This window comes from Macaca nemestrina, chromosome 10, assembly GCF_043159975.1.
Source record: "Macaca nemestrina isolate mMacNem1 chromosome 10, mMacNem.hap1, whole genome shotgun sequence".
Lineage (NCBI taxonomy): Eukaryota > Metazoa > Chordata > Mammalia > Primates > Cercopithecidae > Macaca > Macaca nemestrina.
The window spans coordinates 84146540-84164981 of record NC_092134.1 but is presented as its reverse complement, the minus strand read 5'-3'; the positions used below and the strand labels follow the sequence as shown (position 1 = coordinate 84164981).

Sequence of the window (18442 nt, the reverse complement as noted above, 5' to 3'; positions counted from 1 at the left end):
TTCACCACTGGATTGTTTTTCTCTCTCTATTTTTATTTTATTTATTTATTTATTTATTTATTTATTTATTTATTTATTTATTTTTGAGACAGTCTCACTCTGTCGCCAGGCAGGAGTGCAGTGGCGCGATCTCAGCTCACTGCAACCTCCGCCTCCTGGGTTCAAGTGATTCTCCTGCCTCAGGCTCCCAAGTAGCTGGGACTACAGGCATGTGCCACCACGCCCAGCTGATTTTTGTAGTTTTGGTAGAGACAGGGTTTCATTATGTTGGCCAGGATGGTCTCCTTCTCCTGACCTCGTGATCCACCCTCCTTGGCCTCCTAAAGTGTTGGGATTACAGGTGTGAGCCACCACGCCTGGCCTCTTCCTCTTTTAAAATTGGAACAGACTATAAAGGTTTTACAGAATATAAAGGTTTCCTAATTACACAAAGATCTTGTCTACAGAAATTAGTTTAACTCATGGAGGAGGACAGGTATGAATGAAACCTCACTCTGTCTCCCTTCAACCTCTCTGCACACTGCTCTATTTTTATCAAATATCTCCTTTGGCTTCCAAGAGATGTCTAGTCCAAGAGTAAACCAATACTGAAATGCCCTTGGCAAAGGTAATTCAATTATACTATTCTGGCAATCGTCTCCAGTTTTTTGTTTGTTTTTCTTTTCTTTTCTTTTTTTTCAATACAGAGTCTTGCTCTGTCACCCAGGCTGGAGTGCAGTGGCGCCATCTCAGCTCACTGCAACCTCTGCCTCTTCATGAGCCACCATGCCCGGCTGTTTTTCTTTTTTTTAAATTGAGCCTGATACTTGCTAAGTTTATTTTTTTAGAAACTGAGTCTTGCTACATTGCCCAGGCTGGCCTTGACCTCCTGGTCTCAAGCACTCCTCCCACTTCAGCCTCCTGTGTAGCTGTGACAACAGCACACCGCACCGGGCTTCATTTTCAACTTTTAAGTTTTATTCGTCCATTATTTTTGGAACACCTATTTGGTGCAAGTCACTGTGCTTGGTACTATAGGAAATATATTTAGCTTTTTGCTTCTCAGATTGTAGAGACAGACCACACATGCATAATCCCAATTCGAGACAGTATATGCCACACGTCACAGAAGAGGCTGTCATAGGCAGTAGCCATTGTTGCATAGCTACTTCAAAGCCATTCCCAGCTTGTTCCACTTGCCAACACAACCCAGCTCTGTCCCGGTGTGGGACACCATGTGCATCGGAGGGGCTGGGCTTCACCACCAGGGTGAACCTTCCCCTAAGCCAATCAAGGTAATTCCAGTTGTTTTGCCAGGGTCTGGTTAAGGAACCAGCATGTGATGTAATTATGGAAATGAGAGGTGAGGTAATGTCTGCCAGTTGGGGGTTGGAAGGAAGATATTCTTGCAAACATTTCCTTGCTCTTATAAAAGAACTCAGGGAAAGGATTTTCCTTTTGCAGCCCTGGGCATTACTGTGTGAGTACATTGTGCTTGTGCTTGTGCCTGGTGCTTGAGTTTGCTGCAGCTGTCTTGTGACCAGAAGGGGACAAACACGAGGACAAAAGCTACTGCTCAGAGCAAGGCAACACAGAAAGCTGAAAAGAGCATGGGTCCCGATAGAGTGCTAAGCCCCTGAATTAACCAACCTTTTTTTTTTTTTTTTTTTTGAGACAGAGTCTCGCTATGTCGCCCAGGGTGGAGTGCAGTGGCCAGATCTCAGCTCACTGCAAGCTCCGCCTCCCGGGTTTTTACGCCATTCTCCTGCCTCAGCCTCCCGAGTAGCCGGGACTACAGGCGCCCACCACCTCGCCCGGCTAGTTTTTTGTATTTTTTAGTAGAGACGGGGTTTCACCGTGTTCGCCAGGATGGTCTCGAACTCCTGACCTCGTGATCCGCCCGTCTCGGCCTCCCAAAGTGCTGGGATTACAGGCTTGAGCCACCGCGCCCGGCCTGAATTAACCAACCTTGACACCAAATCTTGCTCTGCTGCTGAAGTTTTTACAAGACTTTAAGTCCCTTTATTGTTTAGGACATTTTGATTTGGGTCTTCTATTGTTTCCTGCCAAAAGCATTCTAACTAACATTAAAGCCTTATGTAATTATTAATATAATTTTTTTTTCCCCTTATTTTATGCTGGGCGCGGTGGCTCATGTCTGTGATCCCAGCACTTTTGGAGGCTGAGATGGGTAGACCACTTGAGGTCAGGAGTTCAAGGCCAGCCTGGGCAACACAGCAAAACCCTGTCTCTACAAAAATAAATAAATATATAAATAATAAAATAAAATAAAATAAAATAGAAGAAGCCGGGCATAGTAGTGTGCGCCTGTGGTCCCAGCTACTCCAGAGGCTGAGGTGAAAGGGCTTGAACTGTGTCCAGGAGGCAGTGAGCTGTGACCATGCCATTGCACTCCAGTCTGGGCGACGGAGCAAGACCCTGTCTCCAAAAAAAAAAAAAAAATTTTTTTCTGTATTTTCTTCTTCCTCCTCCCCTCCTCCTCCTCCTCCTCCTCTTTCTCCTCCTCTTCCTCCTTCTTTTGCAGTAGAAACAGGGTTTTGGCAGGGCATGGTGGCTCACGCTTATAATCCCAGCAATTTGGGAGGCCGAGGTGGGCAGATCACTTGAGGTCAGGAGTTTGAGACCAGCCTGGCCAATATGGTGAAACCCCATCTCTACCAGGTGTGGTGACATGAGCCTGTAATCCCAGCTACTCAGGAGGCTGAGGCAGGAGAATCACTTGAACCCAGGAGATGGAGGTTGCAGTGAGTCGAGTCGCACCACTGCACTCCAGTCTGGGCGACAGAGCAAGACTCTGTCTCAAAAAAAAAGAAAAAAAATAAACGGGGTTTCATCATGTTGCCCAGGCCAGTCTCAAACTCCTGAATTCAAGAAATTCACCTTCCTCAGACTCCCAAAGTGCTGGGATTACAGGTATGAGCCACTGTGCCTGGCCAGAAATTTGTAGTAAAATAATTAATAATAAAAATATGAAGGCCCTGCTTTCATTCAGGCCAAAAAGTATTGAGGCTCTTTTGAATTTGCAGAACCCCTTTGCCAGTGCAAACCTTGCCTTGGGCGAGTGAAGATCCTGTCCCCTCTTTCTTTCCTCATATGTTGCCTTCTTCCACCCGTAGTTCCTGGTCCACCAAATGGATCTGCTTTTTCCTTCCAGTCTTCCCAGGTGCCTTTGCCAAACTCAAACCATAAATAAAAAGAACACAGACACCAGGCATGGTGGCTTCTGCTGTAAAACCAACACTTTGTGAGGCTGAGGAGGAAGGATTGCTTGAGGCTAGGAATTTGAGACCAGCCTGGCAACATAGTGAGACCCTGTCTCTACACAAAATGTAAAATTACCCAGGTGCTGTGGCACGCACCTATAGTCCCAGCTACTCGGGATGATGAGGTAGGAGGATTGACTGAGCCTGGGAGATCAAGGCTGCAGTGAGCTGTGTTCATGCCACTGTGCTCCAGCCTGGGTGAGAGGGCAAGACCCTGTCCCAAGGAAAAAAAAAAAGGATAGAACATCTGCAAGTTCAAACAGTGTGCCATCTCCTTTTTTTTTTTTTTTTTTTTTTTGAGACTGAGTTTCGCTCTTGTTGCCCAGGCTAGAGTGCAATGGCGCGATCTCAGCTCACCGCAACCTCTGCATCCCAGGTTCAAGTGATTCTCCTGCCTCAGCCTCCCAAGTAGCTGGGATTACAGGCGCCTACCACCCTGCCTGGTTAATTTTGTATTTTTAGTAGAGACAGGGTTTCTCCATGTTGGTGAGGCTGGTCTCAAACTCCCAACCTCAGGCGATCCACCCGCCTCAGCCTCCCAAAGTGCTGGGATTACAGGCGTGAGCCACCATGCCTGGCCTCATCTTCTTCCTTTTTACATACAGCTATGAGTGAAGCCTGTGGCCTGATGTGAGGGGGTAGAGAAGAGCAAGGAGGCTCCACCCTGAAGGAATGCCCCCCTCCTAGGTAGCCATCAGAATGAGCCTGACCCCAGGGCAATGCAACAGCTTCCAGAGCCTCCCATGCTATTTCAGACCCAGGATCTTGTAGACACGGAGCGGTGCAGGGTGACGTGGATGAGACCCAGACCCGACTCTGAGGGCTCTGGGATGTGAATGGGGTTAGCTGACTGGTTGCTCCCCGTGTGGAGGCTCTGGGGCCTGTGAGAAGAAAAAGCCCGTTTCCATTTCTGGCCCATTGGTTTCCTCTATTCTTCCTCCTCCCCTCTTTCCACTACCTGTCACCTCCATTTACCTTCTCCTCTCCCCTCCTCTCTTCCCCCTTCATTTCCCACTTCCCTCTCTCTCCCATTCAACTCTCCCTTTTCCTGTCTCTATCTCCTCTGCCACTGCCCTCCCCTCCAGCCAGGGGCCAGCACAGATAGCCGAGTACTACAGAAAGAATCCAACTAGAGAGTGAGAGAATGTTCTTCTTTTGTTGTTTTTGTTTTCTCAGATAGGGGCTCCCCTGGTCACCCAGGCCAGCGTGCAGTGGCACAATCATAGCTCACTGCAGCCTCAACCTCCTGGGCTCAACCAATTCTCCCACCTCAGCCTCCCAAGTAGCTGGGACTACAGGTGTGCACCACCATGCCCAGCTAATTTTTAAATTTTTTGTAGAGACAGGGTCTCCCTATGTTGCCCAAGCTTGTCCTGAGCTCCTGGGCTCAAGCAATTCTCCTGCCTTGACCTCCCAAAATGTTGGGTTTATAGGCATGAGTCGCTGTGCCTGGCCAAGAGAATTTCTGACAGACATTGCCCATCAGGTCACTCTGGGTGTGAGAGCCACTGACTCCAGAAGCTCAGTCCTGGTGGCAGCTGTCAAACCAACACCTACATAGCCTGCAAGCAGAGGGCAGGCGGGGCAGTTTGTAGGGCTTCAGACCCTGTGAATTTGTCTGTTCAGCTGTCACCCAACCTCTCCCTGCAAGAGGCAGGGTGAGACAGATGGCAGAGTGTCGTGACTGAAGAAGAGCCTCTGACAACTGGCCTGATGGGCACAGGCCCCTGCCCTGTCTCATGTCAGGCACACGCATGTGCTCCAGTCACTGCCTGGGAAAAGGCATAACCATGTACCAGGGTAAGATCTCTCCCCGGCTCACAGAATTGCAAGTACTGCTCCCCCTCAGCATCTTCAGCAGGAAATAGGGGGTTGGGGATGAGGGGCTGTGCCTGGTGATCCCAGTTTTCCTCCTTCTCTAATCTTCCAGGGTTCCAGGCTGAGGAGCTCAGAGGTTGTGTGGAGGAGAGAGGGGGATAACAGATGGGCCCACATCAGGGCTGCACCTCCTCTTGAACAGTCCCAGTACTCAGAGTTGGCAGGGGTGAGGAGGATCGCTGCCCTCCTTGGACACCCCGACTGTGGTCTACTCTAAAAATCCTCCCTTTACCTGGGGAGGAGATTGCAGGCCCGCTCCACCTCCAGCATGGTCCTGAAGTGCGTTGTCCCCACTTCCCCCTGCCCTTTCCTTCCTGGGTAAAGGGATGACTGCTCATTCCCACCCAGAGGATCTTGGGGCATCCCCCTGAGAAGGAAGAGCTTAGGACTCCTTCCCCACTCCACAAAGAGCAGTTAAAAAATAAAAACATAAATTCAAAACGCAAACAAAGGCTACTCTGGGCACACTGCCTATGGGGTAGCCTATATCCATAGGGGGCTGTTTAAAAAGTAAAACAACAATAACAACAAAAAACAAAAAGAACTACTGGGGGCAGTGGTCTGAGACCCACCCCTGTCTTTAATAAATGCCTATTTTATTTTATTTTTAATGGAGTTTCACTCATTGTTGCCCAGGCTGGACTGCAGTGACATAATCTCAGCTCACTGCAACCTCCGCCTCCTGGGTTCAAGCGAGTCTCCTGTCTTAGCCTCTCAAGTAGCTGGGACTACAGGTGCCCACCACCACACCCAGCTAATTTTTGCATTTTTGGTAGAGACGAGGTTTCCCCATGTTGGCCAGGCTGGTCTCGAATTCTTGACCTCAGGTGATCCGCCCACCTTGGCCTCCCAAAGTGCTGGGATTACAGGCGTGAGCCACTGTGCCCAGCTGATATTTGCCATATTTCAGCTGGGCCTAGTGGTTAATACTTGTAATTCTAGCGCTTTGGGAGGCTGAGGCAGGAGGACTGTTTGAGCCCAGGAGTTTGAGACCAGCCTGGGCAACATAGTGAGACCCAGTATCTATTTTAAATAAATAAATAAATAGAAAAAATAACACCTTGATTTTGGACTTCTGGACTTCAGAACTGTGAGAGAATACATTTTTTGTTGTTCTAAGCCACCAAGTTTGTGGTAATTTGTTATGAAAGCTCCAAAAAACACCAACAAAAAATGATATAAACTTTTTATTATTATTATTTTGACATTAACTTCTTTTTTTCTTGTATTTTTAGTAGAGACAGGGTTTCCCCATGTTGACCAGGCTGGTCTCCAACTCCCGACCTCAGGTGATGCGCCTGCCTAGGCCTCCTAAAGTGCTGGGATTATAGGTGTGAGACACCGTGCCTGGCTTTGACATTAAGTTTTTAAAGAATCTAGGACTCTTGAAAAGTCTTATAGAATGTCCCAACTCTGAAATTGTCTTCAGATTGACCTTTTAAAATCCTAAATCAGGGTGGGGCAAGGTGGCTCATGCCTGTCATTCCAGCACTTTGGGAGGCAGAGGCAGACAGATCACGAGGTCAGGAGATCGAGACCATTCTGACCAACATGGTGAAACCCCATCTCTACTAAAAATACAAAACATTAGCCGGGTGTGGTGGTGGGTGCCTGTAGTCCCAGCTACTTGGGAGGCTGAGGCAGGAGAATCACTTGAACCTGGGAGGTAGAGGTTGCAGTGAGCCAAGATCACACCACTGCACTCCAACCTGGCGACGCAGCGAGATTCCGTCTCAAAAACAAAACAAAACAAAACAAAAATCATAAATCAGATTAAGTTATTCCCTGTTTCAAACCCTCCAATGGCTTTTCATTGCTTTTTTTTTTTTTTTTTTTTTTGAGACGGAGTCTCGCTCTGTCGCCCAGACTGGAGTACAGTGGCCGGATCTCAGCTCACTGCAAGCTCCGCCTCCCGGGTTCACGCCATTCTCCTGCCTCAGCCTCCCGAGTAGCTGGGACTACAGGTGCCCGCCACCTCGCCCGGCTAGTGTTTTGTATTTTTAGTAGAGACGGGGTTTCACCGTGTTAGCCAGGATGGTCTCGATCTCCTGACCTCGTGATCCGCCCGTCTTGGCCTCCCAAAGTGCTGGGATTACAGGCTTGAGCCACCGCGCCCGGCTTTTCATTGCATTTAAAATAAACTCATTACTCTGATTTTAAAAGCTTCATGATATTTGACTTCTTGCCATGCCTCTAACCTCACCTTTCCCACTCTCCTCCCTCATCTGCCTTGCGCCAGCCTCACTGACCTTTCTGCAATTCCTCAAACATGCCAACCTCATCCCAGCCTTACCCTTCTGCTCAGGTGATGACTGAATACAATTCATGATTTTCAAATCCTAGATTGCTTGGAAATAGATATAAAGAATGTTATTGGGGCAATTGAGGGAATTTCAGTATAGGCTGTGTATTAGATAATAGTTATATCAGTGTTAAATGTCTTCTTTGTTAGTTACAATTTTTTTTACACAAATAAAGGCAAATCAATGTTAAATGTCTTTAGTGGGCTAATCCTACTGTGGTTATGTAGGAAAATGTCCTTGTTCTTAGGAGTCACATGCTAAAGTGTTCAGAGATTAAATATGATGTCTAACACTTCCGAAGGAATTGTGGCAAAACATTGACAACTGGTAAATCCAAGGGAAGGATATATTGGTGTTCATAGCAGCATTCTTTCAACTTTATCCTGGGTTTGATTTTTTTCAAAATAAAAGAGTAAAAGGTAGACGATTTAAAGAAAAATACTTTAATCCAGGAATACTTAAAAATCACTAGGGCATTTGTCAATGCCCTTCTAAGATTCAGAAGATCTGGGTGGGACCCAGGAGTCTGCCTTTTCATGGCCCGGGCAACCCTCAGGCAGCTGCACAGGCCACACTTTGAGCAGGTTCACTGAGCACTCTGCCCTTGGAGTGTGGCTCGCTGGCACAGCCCATTATTTCCCATTCTCCAGCTGAGGAGTGGCTGACTGAAAGATCAGGCAGGTGGATGGAGACGCGATTTTACAGTGAGGGTGGAACTGGAGATTGTGGACATCGTAGAGAATGGTGAAGAGCTGAGGAAAGATTTTGTCTTCCTGCCCTGTCTTTTGGCTTCTGGAGGAATAGAAGAGGCTCCTAGAACTCAGGGAAAGAATGGAATGAGGGCTCCAAACTCCTAATACCAGTGCTTCTCTGACTCCATTTTACACCCCCTTGGATAAATATCATCTGTAAGCAAACAAACAAAAAAAGAAGTCAAAATAAATTTTGAAGTATTCCCCAAATTCCAGTGTTCCAGGAGTCTTGAGTCTTGAATTCAACATAGATGCAGACTGAACACATCAGCACGTCATTCTGACTTCTGACCAGAAGGTGGCAGCAACATACCTTGCTTCATTTTAGGGGCCTCCAACCAAGAGATTTTTCCGGTGACTCACACACATTTGATTGACCTAGGTCCCACCCCAGACACCACGGACAAAAAGATGAGTAAGATCTGATCGCTGCCCTCAAAGATCATATTGTCAGGGAGCAGAAAGTCAGAGTCAGACATATAAACAGATTATTAGTTAATAGCTGTGTGACCTTAGGAAAGTTGCTTAATCTCGCTGTGCCTCAGTTTCTTCAACTATGAAGTGGGAATAGTAACAGTACCTATGTCATAGGGTTACTGTGAGGATTAGGAGTGATTAAAAAAATGTGTTAGACCTAGCAAAGGGTGGTCATTACTATGTGATACAGTGAGAGAAGGGATGAGCTGGCAGAGATGCCCACGGTGCTCCCTAACTGGGAGCAGTGGAGCCCCAAGTGGAGACAATGGGAAAGAGTTCCACTCTGGTAAAGCCACTCTGTCAGTGGGGACCTTGCAGCCAAACTGGGCTGGGAGAGTCTACCTTCAAAAGTGTGGTGCTGGATCCCTTCTGGCTGAGGCTCACCTTGGGTCCTGTGGGCACAGAGCGCAGAACACCAGCAGGGTCACTCAGGGCCTGATCAACCAGGATGCGCCCTTCCAGAGAGGAAACCACCACTAGCTCACGGTACAAGCTCAGACATGCAACTTGGTCCCTCTGAGCCCCAGTTCTTACTTAAGTGATGGGGAAATAGGACCGCAGGAACCAAGGAACAGTGCTGAGTTCCACATCTGGGACATCGCAAGAGCAACTATATATTCAGGCAATTCAGGGGCAACAAGGACTTGGAGCTAGGGACTTAAAAATAAAGCTCGGGGACCAGGTATGGTGGGTCACGCTTGTAATCCCAGCACTTTGGGAGGCTGAGGTGGGTGGATTACCTGAGCTCAGTAGTTTGAGATCAGCCTGGGCAACATGGTGAAACCCCATCTCTACCAAAAATACAATAAAAATTCGCCATCGTGGTGGTGCGCTCCTGTAATCCCAGCTACTCACGGACTGAGGCAGGAGGATCATTTGAACCTGGGGGGTGGAAGTTGTAGTGAGCTGAGATTGTGCTACTGCATTCCAACCTGGGTGACAGAGTGAGACCCTTCTCAAAAAATAAAAATAAAATAGGCTGGGCGCTGTGGTTCACACCTGTAATCCCAGCACTTTGGGAGGCCAAGGTGGGCAGATCATGAGGCCAAGGAGATCAAGACCATCCTGGCCAACATGGTGAAACCCTGTCTCTACTAAAAATACAAAAATTAGTTGGGCATGGTGGCACGCCCAGGATGTAGTCCCAGCTACTTGGGAGGCTGAGGCAGGAGAATCACTTGAACCCAGGAGGCGGAGGTTGCAGTGAGGCGAGATCGTGCACTGTACTCCAGCCTGGTGACAAAGTGAGACTCCGTCTCAAAAAATAATAGTAATAATAATAATAAAATAAATAAAAACAAAATAAAGCGGGGAAGACAAAGGAATCCTGGAGAGGACCCTAGACTTCACCCAGGATGTGGAGTGGAGGTTTAGGTTTTTAAATTTTATTTTGGTTATTTATTTATTTATTTTGAGACAGGGTCTCAGTCACTGGGGCTGGAGTACAGTGGTTCGGTCACGGTTTACAGCATACTTGACCTCCTGGGCTCAGGTAATCCTCCCACCTCAGCCTTTCAAGTAGCTGGGACTACAGGTGCATGGCACCATGCCTGGCTAATTTTTTTGTGTTATGTAGAGATGGGGTTTCTCCATGTTGCCCAGGACTGGTCTTGAACTTCTAGGATCAAGCGATCTGCCCACCTTGGCCCCCAAAGTGCTGGGATTACAGGTGTGAGCCACCTCGCCTGGTCTGGCATGGAGGTTTGTGTCAATCCTAGACGTGGAGAGGCAAGGAAACCCCAGCTGACAGATGCAAGTATTAGGGATGTGCTGAAGCAGGGGGTAAGGCTGGGAGGAACTTAGCGTGTCTTTTTATTTTTTATTTTTTGAGACAGAGTGACTCTGTCGCCCAGGCTGGAGTGAAGTGGCATGATCTTGTCTCACTGCAACCTCTGCCTCCCAGGTTCAATAGATTCTCCTACCTCAGCCTCCCAAGTAGCTGGGATTATGGGTGTGTGCTACCATGCCTGGCTAATTTTTTGTATTTTTAGTAGAGGCGGGGTTTCACCATGTTGACCAGGCTGATCTCGAACTCCTGACCTCAGGTGATCTGCCTGCCTTGGCCTCCCAAAGTACTGGGATTACAGGCGTGAGTCACCACACTCCGCCGGCATGTCTTTGTTCTATGACTGTTCTTTGGCCAGCCATGGATCTCTTTACTCTCCCAATCTCCCACCCTCTCTTGCCTACATGCCCTCCTAATCCAGCTCTGAGTCCGTGGCCTGACATTTAATAGCACTCTTGGCCGGGCATGGTGGCTCACACCTGTAATCCCAGCACTTTGGGAGGCCGAGGCAGGCGGACCATTTGAGGTCAGGAGTTCAAGACCAGCTTGACTTACATAGTGCAACGCCATCTCTACTAAAGTACAAAAATTAGCCAGGCATGGTGGCGGGCACCTGTAATCCCAACTACTAGGGAAACTGAGGCAGGAGAATCGCTTGAACCCAGGAGGCGGAGGTTGCAGTGGGCTGAGATCAAGCCACTGCACTCCAGCCTGGGTGACAGAGCAAGACTATCTCTCAAAATAATAATAATAATAATAATAAAATAAAAAAATAGAACTCTTGCCAGTAACCTAAACTTCATTACTCACCTTCCCTGCAAACCCCTGAACACATGCAATCGTTGTTTCTCTTCCAGTCTTCATCAGAGCAGCCAAGGGAGGCAGGAGGAGAAGGGGCGATGAGAATACTGGCAAATACTTCTACAGCACGTACTAGGTGCCAAGCACTAAGTGCTTTACAGAGGGTAACTTGCTTAATCCTCCCAACACCATGAGGTAAGTATTGTTATTATCATTCCCATTTGTGGATAAAGAAAATGGGGTGGCCCAGCGCGGTGGCTCACGCCTGTAATCCCAGCACTTTGGGAGGCCAAGATGGGCAGATCACAAGGTCAGGAGATCAAGACCATCCTGGCTAACACGGTGAAACGCCGCCTCTACTAAAAATACAAAAAAATCAGCTGGGTGTGGTGGTGGGCGCCTGTAGTCCCAGCTACTCGGGAGGCTGAGGCAGGAGAATGGCATGAAGCTGGGAGGCGGAGCTTGCAGTGAGCCGAGATTGCACCACTGCCCTCCAGCCTGGGCGACAGAGCGAGACTCCATCTCGGAAAAAAAAAATGGGGTGAACAAAGGTTAAGTCACTCAGAAAACCCAAAGCACATAGCTAATTAAGGTGTGCAGCCATGATTGAACCTGCGCCGTTTGCCCAGAGTCCCCGTCCACCAGGGGAGGGTGAGGCCAGGGACGACTTGGCTTCTTCTGCCTTGTGTCCTGCACTGCTCTCAGCTACCAGGGGCACAGTCCAGAAGAAGGCCAGACCCTCACTGCTCTTGGGGCTGACGTTATCACTCTGGAGGTTAATAATAATAATAGTAATAATAAAACCAGTTTCCATTTTCAGGCTTTAAGATGTGTGTCCTAAGCACTTCACATGTATTTATTTATTCCTTTAGTCCTCCCAACAACACTATGAGGTAGAAGCTACAGTTATCTCCCTTTTCTTGAGGGACATGAAGGGACATAGCGATGAGCCTAAATTCTACAACACAGAGTTGTGGATCAGATGGGAAGTGTGGCGGCTGGATGCCAGAGCCCAGCTCTTAAGCCAGACTCTTTGCCTACCTTTGCTCCGCCTGGTGTCTCTGGCCTGCTCCTTCTGCTTGAGGGGAGGAGCCTCTTCTGCCTTGCAGTTCCTCACCCAGGCCTGATCCACAGCTCCAGAGCCCTGCTGTGGCAGCCCTCTGTCCCTTCTCCGAGGCATGTAGGTGGCCAGCAGAGCGCTTAAGCAGGGTGAGGACAGGACCTCCATCTGGAACGCCCCAGACCCAGCCGCAGCCGCAGCCCCAGCAGCCTCTACTCTCAGTAGGCTTGGGTTCCCCACAAGCGCCCTGTAGACAGGGCCTGAGCTGGTCCTCCTCAGGCCTTGCCCGCCTCTCCGGGTGCAGCGCTGGCTCCCTGTTCCTGGAGGGTGGGGCCAAATCTGGGATAGATGGGGCTCCAGGCCAATGGCAGCTGGGGCTCAGTGCCCAGGACTGTGGCAGGAAGCACCAAGGCTTCCCTAGCCCCCTCCTCACACCCACCAAGCCTTCTGGCCCTATCCCAGGTGGGACCCTACCCCTCCCCATTCCCAGGAATTGGGGGAGGACAAGCTGTCATTTATCCATCCTGTCCCATCTCTCCCTTCCTCCCGCTTCCCACTCCCCTGGCAACCAAACCAGACCCATCAAGGAGAAGGAACTGGCAGCTGTGCAGGGAGAGACTAATGGCCCGGAAGGAAGGAGGGGCCTGGAGAGGAGACGAAGGCGGTAGGGACGTGAGTAGGGCGTTGGCCCTGGCCCATCTCAGAGGACACACAGAGGGGGGAGGGGGACACTGCCCTGCAATACTGACGAGCTGGCCAGCCAGGGAGCCGCCCTCCTCACCCCCAGCCAGATATCCAGGCAGGAGCCTCAAATCTGCTTCCCCAGATGCACTCTCTTGTCCTCAGGTCCCATCTGAGGCAGACCTGTCTCACAAGAGAGTGCTGGAGTCCCCGGCAGCAGCAGCATCCCCAGCCCTATGGTTCCTGGCAAACCCAGCAGACCTCAGCAACCCGGCTCCTGCAGATGATCCGAACTGCCTCTGTCCACTCCTGGGCAGGTTGTGCTTGCATTCTGGAAGCTGTTTGACATACAAAGGCCAGATATCAGCCTTCCCGCTAACTCTGGGGTAGGGGAGGTGTGGTGGGGTGTGTGATTGTGTGTGTATTTGTGTGTATGTAATGTGTGTGCACATATACAAGGCTGTGTGTATGCATCCGTTTGCGTGCGCAGGTTTGTGGACCTGTTTTGGGGCCTTCTCTCTTTCAGACTGCTGGGGATGGGCACCTTCTCTTTCCCCATCTCTTCCCCATCCAGCCCCACCCATCCCTGGTACCTGCAACTCATCAATACTGGAAACCAGCTCCTGCCAGTCCATCCATCTCTCAGCCTTGGCAGCACCCTCAGCCCCCTCCCCTTCCTACCTCAGGAATCACTCTGGTTCCCGTAAAGCCCATGACTGAGCAGCAATTGGTGTGGGGTTGGGGGGAGGGAGAATCCAGTAAACCCAGACAGAATACAAAAGGCCCACTCAGCCCAGCCCGTGGCATGGGGCAGACCCTCCTGCATGGGATCCAGAGCTGGGTCCAGCCACCCTCAGCCCCCTATGATGTACCCACCTCATTGGGGCTTCTTCGGGGGTATGTCTAGGTTTGGGGGCTGTGTCTTTAAGGCTGAAACATCAGCAGACAACCTCTGCTGGGCAGTGTTCAGGGGAGGGGGAGGGGAAGCAGGGCTGGTCAGCCCATTAGCAGCAGAGCTGGCGCCAGGCACCAGCCCTTCACAGGGCCCTGGGGATTAGGGAGAGTAGCTCTTCCCCAGCCCGATCTGCCTCTGCGCCCCTGTCTCCTATTCCTCTCTGGCTGTGGTGAAGGAGGGGTAGCTGACAGCAGGTGAAAGTAGAGCCTGGCCTTCAGGGGGCAAGTCAAGGCACCAGCTATGGGGCTTAAGCCAGGTCACCTCTCCCTCCAGCTGGCCTCCTCCCTACTCCTGTGCCAGAAGCCTGCCCTTTAACTTCAGGTCCTTCTACCTCGCAATTTTCAGGGACCCTAGTTTAAATCAGGCCTTCCTACCCTAGGTTCTAGCTTTGGGTGCTTGTTGGGAGGTAGTGACCCCCACTCCAGCCGCAACAGGGGGCAATCAAGTGGGCAGAGGCCTGCAACCAGGGAAGGGAGGGGAAGGCGCTCCTGCTGTTCCGCAGGGGTGGGGCATCCCCCTCCCCACACAACCCCCCTCCAGCGGGCCATCAGGCCAGTAGGAGGAGCTGCCCGTGCCCCCCCTGAGACCGCAGGGCTATAAAGCCGCCTCGCAGCGGTCTGCGGCTCCTTCCCAGCCCCTGGCCTAGCTCTGCCAACGGTGACTGCCCATCCTCGGCCGCAATGAGCCACCACCCATCGGGCCTTCGGGCCGGCTTCAGCTCCACCTCATACCGCCGCACCTTCGGGCCACCGCCCTCACTATCCCCCGGGGCCTTCTCCTACTCGTCCAGCTCCCGCTTCTCCAGCAGCCGCCTGCTGGGCTCTGCTTCCCCGAGCTCCTCGGTGCGCCTGGGCAGCTTCCGTAGCCCCCGGGCGGGAGCGGGCGCCCTCCTGCGCCTGCCCTCGGAGCGCCTCGACTTCTCCATGGCCGAGGCCCTCAACCAGGAGTTCCTGGCCACGCGCAGCAACGAAAAGCAGGAGCTGCAGGAGCTCAACGACCGCTTCGCCAACTTCATCGAAAAGGTGCGCTTTCTGGAGCAGCAGAACGCGGCCCTGCGCGGGGAGCTGAGCCAAGCCCGGGGCCAGGAGCCGGCGCGTGCGGACCAGCTGTGCCAGCAGGAGTTGCGCGAGCTGCGGCGAGAGCTGGAGCTGTTGGGCCGCGAGCGTGACCGGGTGCAGGTGGAGCGCGACGGGCTGGCGGAGGACCTGGCGGCGCTCAAGCAGAGGTCAGGGGGCAGGGCTGGACCGCGGCCGTCGAGGCGAGGTCGAAGCGGCCGTCGAGGCGGCTGCTCTTCCCTCCCCTCGCTTCCCCTCTCCATCAGCAGCCCAAGGGTGTGGCTCCCCTTACCAACCCAGGTGTGTGCAGGCAGCATCCTTGCCCACGGACTCCAAGTCCCCCTCGCCTCCCACTTTGCTCTGAGTGTCTGGGGAGGTGGGAGAAGTGGGTATCTGTGCCTCTCCTGAGTTAATGACGGAACCCCCTTTTCAGCTCCCAGTCCGCTAGAGAGAAAGCGGGGCAATTTTATCAGGCAGCCTCAGTCCTCCATTTAGAGTCCTGGGCAGCAACAACAGCCTCTAACCAGATCCCGGGGGGGCGCGCGGTCTGGGGTGCCAGCTGGGCGGCGACCCAGCAGTTCAGCCTCTGCACGCTCTTCCCGTCAGGTTGGAGGAGGAAACGCGCAAGCGGGAGGACGCGGAGCACAACCTCGTGCTCTTCCGCAAGGTGAGTCCGAGCCCCTCTCCGAGTTCAGCCTCCCCACTCCAACCCCCGACCTCAGTATCCAGAGGTGGCATCGGTGGGCGCGGGGAGAAAGGGGCAACCAGACGCCTCCCGAGGCAGACAGGGAGGTCTGGTCCTTCCTCGGCCTAGGCAGCCCCTAACTTCTCTTGAACCTCCACTGCTACCCCTCGAAGGACGTGGACGACGCCACTCTGTCCCGCCTGGAACTAGAGCGCAAGATTGAGTCTCTGATGGATGAGATTGAGTTCCTCAAGAAGCTGCACGAGGAGGTAAGTGGGCCCAGTATCAGGGGCGGCTTCTGAGGTTGTGGGGTGGTCTTGCTGGAGCTGGCAGGCGGAGCGGAGGCATCGCCCTGGGGATCAGGATGATGCTGGGTAGACGGAGCCCCTCCACCCCAGTCTACAGGTGGTTAGACTCCCACCCTTGCGCCACCTGGCGGCGGGCAGCGGGGCTGTACCTCCGAAACCTGGCCTCTGGTCTCGCGCCTGCGGGGGCGCAGGGCTGTACGCCCCGCCCTCCCTGGCGCCCCCTTCTGTTCGTTCAAGCGTTTCTTCTCTTTTCTGTGCACGAACTGCGTGGCCCGCGTGGGATTTGCGCCACTGTCCATCCTCTGCCTGCTCCCGGCCGTAGGAGCTGCGAGACCTGCAGGTGAGTGTGGAGAGCCAGCAGGTGCAGCAGGTGGAGGTGGAAGCCACGGTGAAGCCGGAGCTGACGGCAGCGCTGAGGGACATCCGCGCGCAGTACGAGAGCATTGCCGCGAAGAACCTGCAGGAGGCGGAGGAATGGTACAAGTCCAAGGTGCGAGAGCCGGGAGGGCCTGCGAGGCGGGGCGCTGGCGTGGTGTCGCGCTTCCCAGCCGACTCAAGCCTGGGTTACCCCCACTTCGCAGTACGCGGACCTGTCCGACGCCGCCAACCGGAACCACGAGGCCCTGCGCCAGGCCAAGCAGGAGATGAACGAGTCCCGACGCCAGATCCAGAGTCTGACATGCGAGGTGGACGGGCTGCGCGGCACGGTGAGTACGAAGCTGCGCGCCCGGGCCCGCGGAGCGGACGATGAAATGTTCCGCAACTGGCCCCTTCCACTCCCCTACCCCAGAACGAGGCGCTGCTCAGGCAGTTGAGAGAGCTGGAGGAGCAGTTCGCCCTGGAGGCGGGGGGCTACCAGGCGGGCGCCGCGCGGCTCGAGGAGGAGCTGCGACAGCTAAAGGAGGAGATGGCGCGGCACCTGCGGGAGTACCAGGAGCTCCTCAACGTCAAGATGGCCCTGGACATCGAGATCGCCACCTACCGCAAGCTGCTGGAGGGCGAGGAGAGCCGGTGAGGGTGGGGCTGCTGGGGCGGGGCAGGGAGGGGTCGGGACTGGGCGGGGAGGGGCGGGGCCTGGGCAGGGGCTCTGACAGCTTGCTTCGCCTCCAGGATCTCCGTGCCCGTCCATTCTTTTGCCTCCTTAAGTATAAAGACGACTGGTGAGTCTGCCTTGCAGCCTGTACCTCTCCTTGTCCACTTCTGCGCTCCTCGGGCTCCTGCTCTGACTCACCTCAGGGATCTGTTCTCCTCACGGAATTTCTGGGTCTTGGCCTATACCCACCCCTACTCCTCACACCCCGCCCCTCCCCTGCCCTCAGATATAGCAGTGGGAGCCTAAGAGGAGATATTCCCAAGCCTTACCCCTTGAATCCTTCATCCTACTTTCTCCAGTGCCTGAGGTGGAGCCTCCCCAGGACAGCCACAGCCGGAAGACGGTTCTGATCAAGACCATTGAGACCCGGAATGGGGAGGTGAGGCATGGCCCCTAATCCCAGGACCCCACCATTTTCCATATTGTTTCTCAGTCCCAGCCTGGCTGTCGCTAATCTTACATAGGGTGGGTAATTCTTGGGGAGAGACAGAGGAGGAGACAGGGAACATGGATAGATAAACAGGAGTCTCTGCTGGTTACCCCAAGGAGTGGGGCTCTATGATCCAAAGGAGTAGGATGGAGGGTGGCGCTGAATGGTTTGTGCCCATCATGTGCCCTGTCCCCAGCAGGTGGTGACAGAGTCCCAGAAGGAGCAGCGCAGTGAGCTGGACAAGTCTTCTGCCCACAGTTACTGAACCCCTTGGTTCAGAGCCTTGACTCTGCCCTAGGCCTGCTCTAAGCCCAAACCCTAACACAACTCCTGAATTGTCTCCTCTTCCACTGCATGTGTCTAAAAGGTGGTACCAGGCATCCCTTTCCTGGCTTATGGCCAAGCCCTACCCGGCCAGCAGTCGCTGAGCCTCTCCCTGCCCTGACACTTGATGTGACCTATGTGCTCCCCTTTTCATGTCCCGATAAGAAGCCAATGATCCCCCCCCCAGGACAAATCTACTCCAGCCACGATGAGACGTGGGTGAGCCAGGGTCTGAGTTTCACGTTTGAACCAAATAAAATGCTGTCAAGAGAAAACTCTCTAGTGCATTTGTGTCTGTGGAAGTGTGTGTGGGGTGCCTGAGGGGAGGAGCCTCAGCGGTGTTCTCCCTTTTCCTTGAGTCATTTCTTTTCTGGCTGTCACTCTCTTGGCATCAATATACCCTTCTAGGTTTTCTATCTCTGTCCATTCCTTCTCAGCTTTTGTTCCTCACCTGCAGCCTAGAAGGCTCAGCCACCTGCTGGGTGCCTCACAGGCCACTCAAACTCAATCTGTCCCAAACAGAGCTCCTCACCTCCCTCTGCAATCATGCTCTTCCTCTAGATTCCCCGCCCGAGAAGAAGGCACCACTAA

General features: G+C 52.6%; 1 protein-coding gene and 2 long non-coding RNA genes across 3 annotated transcripts; 2 read left to right on the top strand and 1 right to left on the bottom strand.

Moving 5' to 3' along the window:
* Positions 1 to 1199: 1199 nt before the first annotated feature.
* On the top strand, positions 1200 to 13304 carry LOC139356767 (uncharacterized). Its single transcript, XR_011609170.1, has 4 exons — positions 1200 to 1274; positions 11317 to 11455; positions 12898 to 12992; positions 13167 to 13304. It is a non-coding gene; the product is annotated as an uncharacterized lncRNA (long non-coding RNA).
* Positions 7899 to 14899, bottom strand: LOC139356768 (uncharacterized). Its single transcript, XR_011609171.1, has 3 exons — positions 14696 to 14899; positions 12302 to 13339; positions 7899 to 11317 (listed from the first exon to the last, which is right to left on the bottom strand). It is a non-coding gene; the product is annotated as an uncharacterized lncRNA (long non-coding RNA).
* Positions 14090 to 18126, top strand: LOC105492880 (peripherin). Its single transcript, XM_011760216.3, has 9 exons — positions 14090 to 15181; positions 15618 to 15678; positions 15870 to 15965; positions 16327 to 16494; positions 16586 to 16711; positions 16795 to 17015; positions 17115 to 17164; positions 17397 to 17476; positions 17727 to 18126. The coding sequence occupies exons 1-9, from the start codon at positions 14637 to 14639 to the stop codon at positions 17790 to 17792; spliced, it is 1413 nt and encodes a 470-aa protein (XP_011758518.1). The 5' UTR covers positions 14090 to 14636; the 3' UTR covers positions 17793 to 18126.
* Positions 18127 to 18442: the final 316 nt, after the last annotated feature.

Excerpts from the sequence above, each read along its gene's own strand:
- LOC105492880 (XM_011760216.3), top strand. The coding sequence starts at position 14,637 with ATGAGCCACCACCCATCGGGCCTTCGGGCCGGCTTCAGCTCCACCTCA. Across the intron at positions 15,679-15,869 it reads ACCTCGTGCTCTTCCGCAAG|GACGTGGACGACGCCACTCT; the intron begins GTGAGTCCGAGC and ends TACCCCTCGAAG. Across the intron at positions 17,477-17,726 it reads TTGAGACCCGGAATGGGGAG|GTGGTGACAGAGTCCCAGAA; the intron begins GTGAGGCATGGC and ends TGTCCCCAGCAG.